Below are 10,848 nucleotides of genomic sequence, written 5' to 3'. Positions count from 1 at the left end.
AGTTCATACACAGGTGCTCGAATCTCCTGGAACTTTTCGCGTGTTGGAGTTCCAGCATAATATGCTGGAAGTTCATACACAGGTGTACCGAACCCCAGTATATTATGCTGGACCGGTTTCTGTTGCAGTAAAATAGTGGCTATTTTTCAATAACTTGGCAAACACTGGTTATTTATGAATGACCAGTCCGAAAACTGACTAGCCTGTGCTATTTTTACGTTAATTTTACGTTGCTTGGGATTGAGGTGTAGTCATTATCACAAGAGTTAAATGAAATTCTAGTGGCTTAAAGAGTATTTATCACATGGTAAAATAGTTTTCATCTGCCCAATATTTGCATTCTGAATGAATCAGTGGTACAAGCCTCTTGTGGAGGAAGTCAAAATGTAAAATTTAAGAGCCAGGAACAAACTTAGTTGCATAAAGCCATGCATTGTTAGCAACAGGGTTGTCAAGGTGATCCAAAAGGTTCTCAAGAGGGCCTTTGCCAGTGACAATAGCTTGAACGAAGAATCCGAACATGGAAAACATAGCCAATCTTCCATTCTTGATCTCCTTAACCTTGAGCTCGGCAAAAGTAGTTGGGTCATCTGCTAGATCAAGTGGGTCAAAGTACTGGCCACCTGGGTAAAGATTGTTGCCATCACCAACTCCAGGAAGCCCATTAATTCTGAAACCTTCTACAAGGCCCATTAGCACTACTTGGAAGCCCAAAACTGCTAGAATGCTCTGAGCATGGACAAGGTTTGGGTTGCCCAAATAGTCCAGTCCTCCTTCACTGAAGATTTGGGCTCCAGCTTTGAACCATACTGGTTCTTTGAAATCCACTTTCACCCATTTCTCAAGAACTTCTGGAGTAATGCAACCCAGTGCCCCAAGCATGGCCCATCGCCCATGGATGACCTGGAATTGTTACAATTTTAATCAGCATCAATCTATTAACTACGTCTCAATCCTAAATTAGTCGTCCTCAGTTATACAAATCTTATGTAACATTTAGAAGATCAATTATCCTTTTTTCCATAATTGTTCGATAACTTTTCTCTTTTATACGGACTTGAAACTTACTAGTAAAAGAAAAAGAAAGTACCTCAAGAGCTCTATTCTTTGCAAAGGCTTCAGGATCAGCTAATAAACTAGCTGTGTCCCATCCGTAATCACCGGGGAATTCTCCAGTCAAGTAGGAAGGAGTTTGAGCAGAAAAGGGTCCCAAGTACTTGACACAATCAGGTCCATACCACAATTCATTACTCTAACAACATAGAAGAAAATGACAAGACAACACATCTTAGCATAAGCGGATGCAATATAGTTGTTCAACTGATCAATTAAGTATTTTCTTACGCGATACATAAAGAACGAGATGAAAAATTTACCATGGTGAATTTGGCAGAGCCCATGGGAACTACATCTCTAAGAGGGTTGGCATATTTGGTCTGGCCCAAGAATGGAGTTGCTCTAACAACAGTGGCTGAGCTACCGGTTGCTGCCATTGATGCCATTGATGCCATTCTCTTTCTCTCCCTTTCTTGATTTCTCTCTCTTGGACCTCACATTTGACTAAGTTTCTTGCACAATGTATATATACAAGTGCTGGAAAAATATGGAGGGTCCCATCCCAAAGGATACTACTTCTTGTGTTTAGAAAGTGACAATATTACGTGGGTGGCTAAGGTTGCAGGGACAGAAAATTGTGGTCGGATATACTTTTAAGTTTCTGCATCAACCAATGAGAAGTGTTTAGTAGATTTTTGAGTATCTCCAAGTCATATCCTCCTATCCAGATTATTATCCTTCTGTAGCAAACTGTTAATAACTGAGTAATTACTACTGTAAAACAGAGTTAAGACTACTCATATATAGTGTTGCACAATCCATCATTACTCGCGTACAAGCAGAGATAATCTACAAATTTTAAAACGTTTTAATTTAAAATCTCTTGGAAATAATTACCAACGACGATACTTGACTGCTTACAAATAATGAAAACTTTTTGCACATAAATATTACTACTAGATTTGAAAATTTTGGATAGTTTGGCATATTCCACTTTAATTAGTTTTTGTCAAAGCTTAGTTTATTTCAAACCCGATGCACGCCACGGCGAGCTCTAATTATATTTAAATAGTTTCTCCTCATCTAGAATCCTCAATAAGCGTTGATACGGGTAAAATGGGGATAGAGCATACCCCTGTTTTTCGGTAAAAAACGGAAGAAGGGCATGGACGCTCGAGACCGAAGTCGATGCCGGGAACCTTTCGAATCGAGACCTACGTAAGAAGGACGATGTGTGTTCGTCACCGGGCGTGATAAAGCGACGCTCCCCGAACCCAGAACGAGTTCTAAAACCTTGGGGAACACGGTAAGTGATTACACACGATGGATAAAGAGCCGTGATATTAGTACCTGACCGGATATCACGGCGCGGATCTCGCTCGATGTCGGTTACGGATCAGTAATTAACGAGAAATGAAGATTTTTTACCCATTTTAGACTTGTACTAGTGATAGAACTCTCCTACTATATAAATGGGAGGTTTTTTTCTTTTGAGAGACACATTGTAACACGCAAGCCAAGGCAATACAAATTCATTTTTTGCTTTCTAGCTATTGCGAAAGTTCTTACATAACTGTTTGTTCTTCATCTGATTTGGGTTCGAACTAAGGGTTCGATCGAGGGCGAAACTAATGTTCAACCTAGGTTCAGGCTGGGCCGTAACATTACAATTGGTTTGATTATTCATTTTGTCTTTAACTCATTATTCTAATATTCTTGATTATTTGTGTTGAATCAATCCAAATATCCTTAAAATCGCATACAAATTAAATTGTTATATATTTTAAGGATAAATAGTTTGGGTCCCACCACGAGGATAAGGATAATAGTGGTTATTTGATATAAATCTCCATAACACACTTTATTTTACGCTTGTTCTTTAAAGTCTTAATTTTAGGCCAGTTTAAAAATATCAAATTCTCAGTCTGCCCACTTGAACGTTGACGCTGAGTCTGGCCATCATGGCGAAAACAATAATCTGGTACCTAGCAACGAGGTGCCTCATGCTGATCCCAATGGAGTCGCAGTTGTGGATCCAATCGATTCTAACTCACAGGTGGCCATCGACGTCAATCTGCCAACTGATCCCGAAAATAACGTTTGCGGAGGATCCCGACTAGGAGCTCGAGAAGCGCCCAAAGGCGATAGGTTACGCTTACGGTTAATCTTCGAAATGTTGCAGGCTCACTGAACAGGTGGCGATATCGCAACTACAAAATTAAAGCCACGCCCCTAGCAGGGTTGAGCCCGAACAATCCCAGGAAAACATCCGAAGAAATGAACGGATCACCGAGAGACCGGGTGAAGCTGAGCCCGGGGTCAATTTCCAAATAATGAAAATGCTTGAAGCATTAACGAAGCGGGTGGAGTCATGTGAAAAGAAAATTGAGACCAATGACAAGAAGGTGAAAACATACAATTCAGGGTCGATCAAATCCCGGGAGCACCCCTGATATTGAAAGGGCCGGATTCTAAGAAGTTTATCTAGAAGCCTTTTCCTCCGAGCGCAACACCGAAGCTGATCCCAAAGAGGTTTTGTATGCCTGATATCCCAAAATATAACGGAACCACGGATCCGAATGAGCATATGTCCTCCTATACATGCGCAATCAAAGGGAACGACTTGGAAGATAATGAAATCGAGTTGGTGTTACTGAAGAAGTTTGGGGAGACTTTGTTTAAAGGAGCAATGATATGGTATGACAACTTAACCCAAAATTCTATTGACTCGTTTGCTTGCAGATGCTTTCGTAAAGGCCCATGCCAGGGACACCAAGGTCGAGACCAGAAAGTCGAACCTTTTTAAGGTTAAACAAAGAGACAACGAGATGCTCAGGGAGTTACACGTCGAGTATCCAAATGGAACGGATGGACCTGCCTCCGACTGTAGATGATTGGGCCGTTTAGGAATTTACTCAAGGGCTTAACCTTTGAAGCCCCTTGGCTTCACAGCAGCTAATTTTTTTTTTGGTAGAGTACCTTGTGGTAACTTGGGCCGACATCCACAACAGGTACCAGTCAAAGATCAAGGTCGAGAACGACTAACTCGGAGCCCCTTCTGGGTCTATTTATCCCATCAGGGCCGACGATAGGTCTAAGAGAGTCACCGATCATGAGCCAAGACCGGTCCGGGATCGATACCAACCATACAGCGCGGATCGAAGGGGAAATGGGTCCGGGCGTCACCCCACAAGGAACGAAAAGAGAGGTGATCGAGGGCTTAGTAGCCAAGCTCTGATGAGCAAAATGGTTTTGACAGGCCACTCGGGGGTAGGGAAGCACCGAGATTATCAGAGTATAACTTCAATGTTGATGCTACCAACATCGTATCAGCCATCAGGCGTATCAAGGAGACCAAGTGGTCCCGACCATTGTAGTCCGACCCTACCCAAAGAGATCCTAACTTGATGTGTAAGTATCACGACATTCATGGCCAGAGGACCGGGGATTGCCGACAATTGAGAGAAGAAGTTACTGGTTGTTCAATAACGGACACCTTCGAGAATTTTTGAGTGATCGAGCAAAAAACCACTTCAGGAACAGGGACGCCAATATACATTCCGAACAAGAGGAGCCTCAGCACGTCATCAACATGATCATTGGAGGGGTCGATGTCCCTCAAGGGCCAATGATAAAGCGCACTAAAGTATCTATCACAAGGGAAAAATGCACCCGAGATTATGTCCCGTAGGGAACCCATTTCGTTCAGTGACGAGTATGCCAAGGGAATTGTACATCCTCACAATGATGCGCTGGTAATATCCGTACTTATCAATTAGTCTCGAGTTAAACGTATGTTGATTGATCTAGGTAGCTCGGCCAATATCATCCGATCGAGGGTCGTAGAGCAATTGGGGTTACAAGACCAAATAGTGCTGGCAGTACGGGTGTTAAACGAATTTAACATGTCATGCAAAACCACTAAAGGGGAGATAACCCTGTCGGTGAACACCGCCAGGACGATCCAAGAGACAAGGTTCAACGTGATCGAAGGGGACATGAGGTACAACGCCTTATTCGAAAGGCCGTGGGTACACAACAAGAGGTCGATACCCTCGACCTTGCTCTAGGTGTTCAACTTCCCTACGCTGGAAGGAGTCAAGACGGTCTACAGAGAGCAGCCGGTTGCAAATGAGATGTTCACAGTCGATGAGGTAATCCCGGTGCCCGCAGTTTCAACATCAAGGAATGCAGAGCCAACCAGAAAGAAAGAGATTAAATAGCAATCACTGATGCCGGTCTCGGTCGAACCAGAGGAATGATGAATAGACGAGGATGATGATTACGGAGTTCAGGGATCGTTCATAGCTCCTGATGACACCGACGCCACTAAATCGACGGTCGAAGAGTTAGAGCAAGTCATATTAATCGAACACCTATCGAATCAAAAGGTATAACTGGGCACGAGATTAACCCCCCTAGCTCAGGAAAAAACTCATTAATTTTCTTAAAGCTAACATAGATTGTTTCACTTGGTCTCATCTTGACATGACAGGGATCGCACCGGAGGTAACCACTCATAAGTTGAGTTTAGACCCGAAGTTCCATCCGGTTAAGCAGAAGAGGAGACCGTAGTCTGACGTCAAGCATGCGTTCATCAAGGACGAGGTATCCAAACTCTTTAAAATAGAGTCCATTCGGGAATTTAAATAAACGGACTGGCTAGCTAACGTAGTGGTAGTGCCTAAAAAAGGGAATAAGTTAAGAATGTGTGTAGATTACAAAGATCTAAATGAGGCATCCCCCAAGGATTCTTTCCCTTAACCTAACATCAATCGGATGATCGATGTGACGACCGAGCATGAGATACTCAGCTTTCTCGATGCCTATTCCGGGTATAACCAAATTCTGATGGACCCGAATAATCAAGAAAAGACTTCTTTTGTCACTAAACTTGGCACCTACTGTTATAATGTAATGCCGTTCGGATTAAAGAACGCTGGTGCCACCTATCAATGCCTAGTAAACCAGATGTTTAAAGAACAAAGAGGAAAATCAATGGAAGTTTATATTGACGATATGCTAGTCAAGTCCCTGAGAGAAGAGGACCATTTTAAACATTTGGAGGAGACCTTCAACATACTGAAGAAATATAATATGAAACTGAACCCGGAGAAATGTGCATTCAAGGTCGGATCAGGAAAATTCCTCAGGTTCATGGTATCCAATCGAGGGATCGAGATCAACCCCGAAAAAATCAAAGCCATAGAGGACTTCACTATGGTGGACAATGTCAAGGCCGTTCAAAGACTGACCGGGCGTATAACCGCCCTATGTCGGTTCATCTCGAGGTCCTCAGACAAAAGCCATCATTTCTTCTCACTGTTAAAGAAGAAGAACAACTTTTCCTGGACCCCAGAATGCCAGCAAGCTTTGGAAGAACTCAAACGGTACCTTTCGAGTTCGCCCCTACTGCACACTCCGAAGACAGATGAACAAATGTACCTCTATTTAGCGGTTTTTGAGGTGGCGGTAAGTGGAATCTTAGTCCGGGAGGAAGAAGGTACGCAAATTTCTAATTTACTATGTCAGTAGAACTCTAGGCGAGGCCGAATCAAGGTATCCTCACCTGGAAATATTGGCGCTTGCTTTTCTAAGCGCCTCCAGAAAGCTAAAGCCATACTTTCAATGCCACCCCATATGTGTCGTGACCTCTTACCCACTAAGAACCATCATGCACAAACCCGAGCACTCGGGCCGGCTGACCAAATGGGTCGTTAAAATTAGCAGGTATGATCATGTTGATGTCACGACACATATGGTCGTTAAAATCTCAGATTTTGGTAGACTTTGTGGCCGACTTTATGCGGGCCTTAATACCCGAAGTCGGAAAGGGAATTACTATTAACCTCGGGGACCATTTCGAGAATCTTGACACTTTTTACACACGGTTTCTCGAATGTGAAGGGGTCCGGGATCGGCATCGTATTAAAATCGCCTACGAGAAATGTAATTAGGCAATCTGTTAGAGCTGTGAAATTGACTAACAATGAGACCGAGTATGAGGCCATGATTGCAGGTCTAGAATTGGCTAAAAGCCTTAGGGCCGAGGTGATTGAAGCTAAGTGCGACTCCCTCCTCATGGCAAATCAAGTTAACGGAATGTTCGAAGTAAAAGAAGAACGCATGCGAAGGTACTTGAAAATATTGCAGGTAACCCCGCATCAATTCATGGAATGGACCCTAGAGCACGTACCCCGAGATCAGAAAAACGAGGTCAATGCACTGGCAAACTTGGGGTCGTTGGTCGATGCCGATGAACTCGATTAGGGAATAGTAGTGCAGCTAATGAATTCGGTGATAGAAGAAGGCCACGCCGAAGTGAACTCAACGAGTTTAACTTGAGATTGGAGGAACAAATACATAGACTACTTGAAGACATGAAAATTGCCACCGGATCCCAAAGAATAGAGGGCCCTACGCACCAAGGTTGCCAAATTTAGCTTGGTTGAAGGGGAATTATTCAGGACAACCTTCAACGGCCCGCTAGCCAGATGCTTGGGACTGGGAGAGACCGAATATGCTATGAGAGAAGTTCACAAAGGCATTTATGGGAACCATTCAAGGGCGGAATCTTTGGTTCAAAACTAATTAGGGCCGACAATTAATAGACCGAAATGGAGAGAGATGCAAAGGACTTTGTACGAAAATGTGACGACTGCCAAAGACAAACCCCGATGATCCATCAACCGGGAGAAATGCTCCACTCGGTCTTGTCCCTGTGGCCATTTATGAAATGGGGAATGGACATCGTCGGTCCCGTGTCATGGGCACCCGGTAAAGCTCAATTCATACTATTCATGACCGATTATTTTTTCAAATGGGTCGAGGCTCAAACATTCGAGAAGGTATGGGAGAATGAAGTCATTGAATTCATCTGGGACCACATAATATGTCGATTTGGGATACCGGCAGATTGTTTGCGATAATGGAAAATAATTCGTCGGCAACAAGGTGAATAAATTTTTCGAGGATCACAAGATCAAGAAGATATTGTCAACACCTTAACACCCTAGTGGGAATGGGCATGCGGAATCAACAAACAAGACGCTACTTCAAAAACTAAAAAAGAGGTTGACCGGTGCGAAAGGGAAATGGAAGGTGATCCTGCCCGAAGTCATGTGGGCATACCGTACGACTTTAAAATCTAGCACTGAGGCCACCCTATTTTCCTTGGTATATGAAGCCGAAGCCTTAATACCAATCTAGGTGTGAGAACCGAGCCTCAGGTTCCAGTATGCGATCGAAGAGGTAAACGGCGAGGCCATGATCACGAGCTTGGAACTATTGGATGAAAGGTGGTTGGTCGCCCTGGTTCGATTGGCCGCCCAGAAACATCGAATAGAAAGGTATTACAAACGAATAGCCAACCTCCGACACTTTCAAGTCGGGGACTTGGTGTTGAGGAAAGTAACATTACACACCAGCAACCCGAACAAAGGGGAAGTTGGGACCGAATTGGGAAGGACCGTATCGAGTTGTCGGAATAACCAGCAAATGCTCGTATAAACTTGAAGCGGGAAATGGGGTACAACTACCGAACAACTAGAATGTGACACACTTAAAGCGGTACTACTGCTAAGGTACAAACTCAATTACTTTTTAATCATGTTATAAATCGGACGAACGTATACAGGTAATCGGCCAAGTACAGATGTGGCTATTAGGTCTGAAAGCACGTGTTGCACTCTTTTTTTCTTGAACCGGTTTTGTCCCAAATTAGGTTTTTCAAAAAGGTTTTTAATGAGGCAACAGTAAAATGTGCTAACTTAGATTTGAAGACCGACTTCAAACCGGAGTCAATGATGTCTGCTTCAAGTCCACAGTATTTGAGCCCTCAGGAGTTCGATCTCGACTACTGGGGGACATCACCCTCGGATTAAGGTCTTTAGCAAGGGAAAAAGAAAACTTTGTGTGCTAAAAGCTAAGGCTTGGTGGTTAGGATTCATTGTAAGGGCCAAACGGTCGCATGAACCGTGCCCACATAGTCCACTCTAGCCGTTGCACAAGTTTTTATACGCTTTTGATCGTGTACCCTGCATACTAAGAAATGAAAGAAATTTCAACTTCCCTTACACTTTGTTACTGCGCATTTTTTCTTCTTCGATCCCGAATCCTAAAGCCCACGGGCTACGCCTACTCGGGGACTATCGAGTCCCGGAGGCACCAAACCTATTAGGCGGTGCCCAAATATAAAAGGCTACGACCACTCTAAAAATAGCTAGGAGACATCCGAAGTCCGTAATCAAAAATTAAGGCCTTTACGAAAATTTAAAACCTACCAAAAGGTTACCCTCGGCAAAAACATTGTCTAAAAACACTTAAGCATCTTGGAAACATCCGGTCTCACTGAGGATTTGAAGCCACAGGCAAACAAATTGCATCAAAGTCGGGCTTCGTTTGAACCTCCGAAAAATGAATGCCTCAGAACTACATCTGATTCTATGCTAAGGCATAAAAAACAATACACAAATAGAAATTGCAAGAAAATGATGGAAAAGTAAAGACATGATATTGCCAAAAAGAGAAAAGTTTTATATATATTTCAAAATATATTTACAAAGGCCCGATAGGACGTCCTCAAAATAAACAAAAAAATACATAAGGAAAAATAAAAAAAAATGGAAAAGTACTAAGGCATCTACGCCTGGTCTTCACCGGGGCCCGACTCGTCGCCAGAACCGTCGGATCTCTCGGAGCCCTCGGAACCCTCAAAGACATCGGGAAGGCTTGTAGATCTCCTTTGCCTCGGCCTCGAGCCTCCTAGCTTCCATGATCTTGGCCGATAGGTGAAAACCTCGAGCGTGGATCTCTTCGAGGATCTCTCTCTGGGATAGCCGCTTTATATATCCAGTCTTTGTCTTTAAGTGGGTCTTGGCCACCTCCGCATCAACCTTGTACTGGGCTATAGTTTTCTTGGCATCAGTAGAGGTTGTATCCAATTTGGACCTCAGTGCCGCATATTCTATTCCAAGAGCATCACGTTCCGTGATGGCCGAGCTCAGCTGTGCTCGGAGATCATTGTTCAATCAGGACCACTTATTGGCTTTGTTCTTCGCCACCTGAAGTTGGTTCTTGACCAATGCAGCTCTGCCTTCGCATCTTCCTTCTCCAAAGCCAGCAGGTCCATCCTGCCCTTCCACACTTCGGTCGTGGCCTTGACCTCGTCTATCTCAGCCCGCAATTGGTCGATCAGGTCTATCCTTTGTTGGACCTGCAAAGTTTTGTTGTTAGTCACCACGACTAGATGTTCATTTTTAGCTTCAAATATCTTAAACTTCTCAACTAGGTCAGCGTGCTCCTGCTTCAGAGTCGAGGCCTCATTTTGATCTTTTTCCAGCTCGTCCTGGAGAATCGGGAGATCTTTAAAGGCCTCGTCTTGTTGCTCACTAAGAGCCCTGTACATGTCCTTCTTCTGGACCTTCTCCTTAAGCTCGAACTTGATCTGGATAATCTCCAAGTAGTACCGGAGGAAGCTTTCATGGTGAAGCACTGAAGCCTAAAAAATAATAAAGTTAGTAAAGGACATCAAAGTCTAAAGAAATATTCACAAAGGGATACAAAGGGATGATGCCTTACCCAGTTCAACTCTTGTTACGCCTCATTGAAGAGGCTTGACGTGCCCACCTCATTCATCTTTGCCTGGTCCTCCTTGGTCACCAGTTATCAGAGGTATCTAGCTACGCCTATCAGATCATACATGACCTGGGCATCCTTCGGGATTGTGAGAACAATTGTTCTCTTGTGCTTGAGGTTCATGCTCAGCGTAGGAAATTGCTTCACTAGTTTTGG

At 43.6% G+C, this 10,848-nt stretch overlaps 1 protein-coding gene across 1 annotated transcript; it reads right to left on the bottom strand.

Annotated features, from left to right (window-relative positions):
• Positions 1-296: 296 nt before the first annotated feature.
• Positions 297-1,571, bottom strand: LOC107765079 (chlorophyll a-b binding protein 13, chloroplastic-like). The gene is made up of 3 exons (XM_016583686.2): positions 1,377-1,571; positions 1,091-1,252; positions 297-903 (listed from the first exon to the last, which is right to left on the bottom strand). Exons 1-3 carry the CDS (start codon positions 1,509-1,511, stop codon positions 394-396), a joined length of 807 nt encoding a protein of 268 aa, XP_016439172.1. The 5' UTR covers positions 1,512-1,571; the 3' UTR covers positions 297-393.
• Positions 1,572-10,848: the final 9,277 nt, after the last annotated feature.

Source organism: Nicotiana tabacum, chromosome 2 (assembly GCF_000715075.1).
Source record: "Nicotiana tabacum cultivar K326 chromosome 2, ASM71507v2, whole genome shotgun sequence".
Classification (NCBI taxonomy): Eukaryota; Viridiplantae; Streptophyta; class Magnoliopsida; order Solanales; family Solanaceae; genus Nicotiana; species Nicotiana tabacum.
Note: the sequence above shows the minus strand (reverse complement) of the source record. Positions and strands in the feature narration are given on the sequence as shown.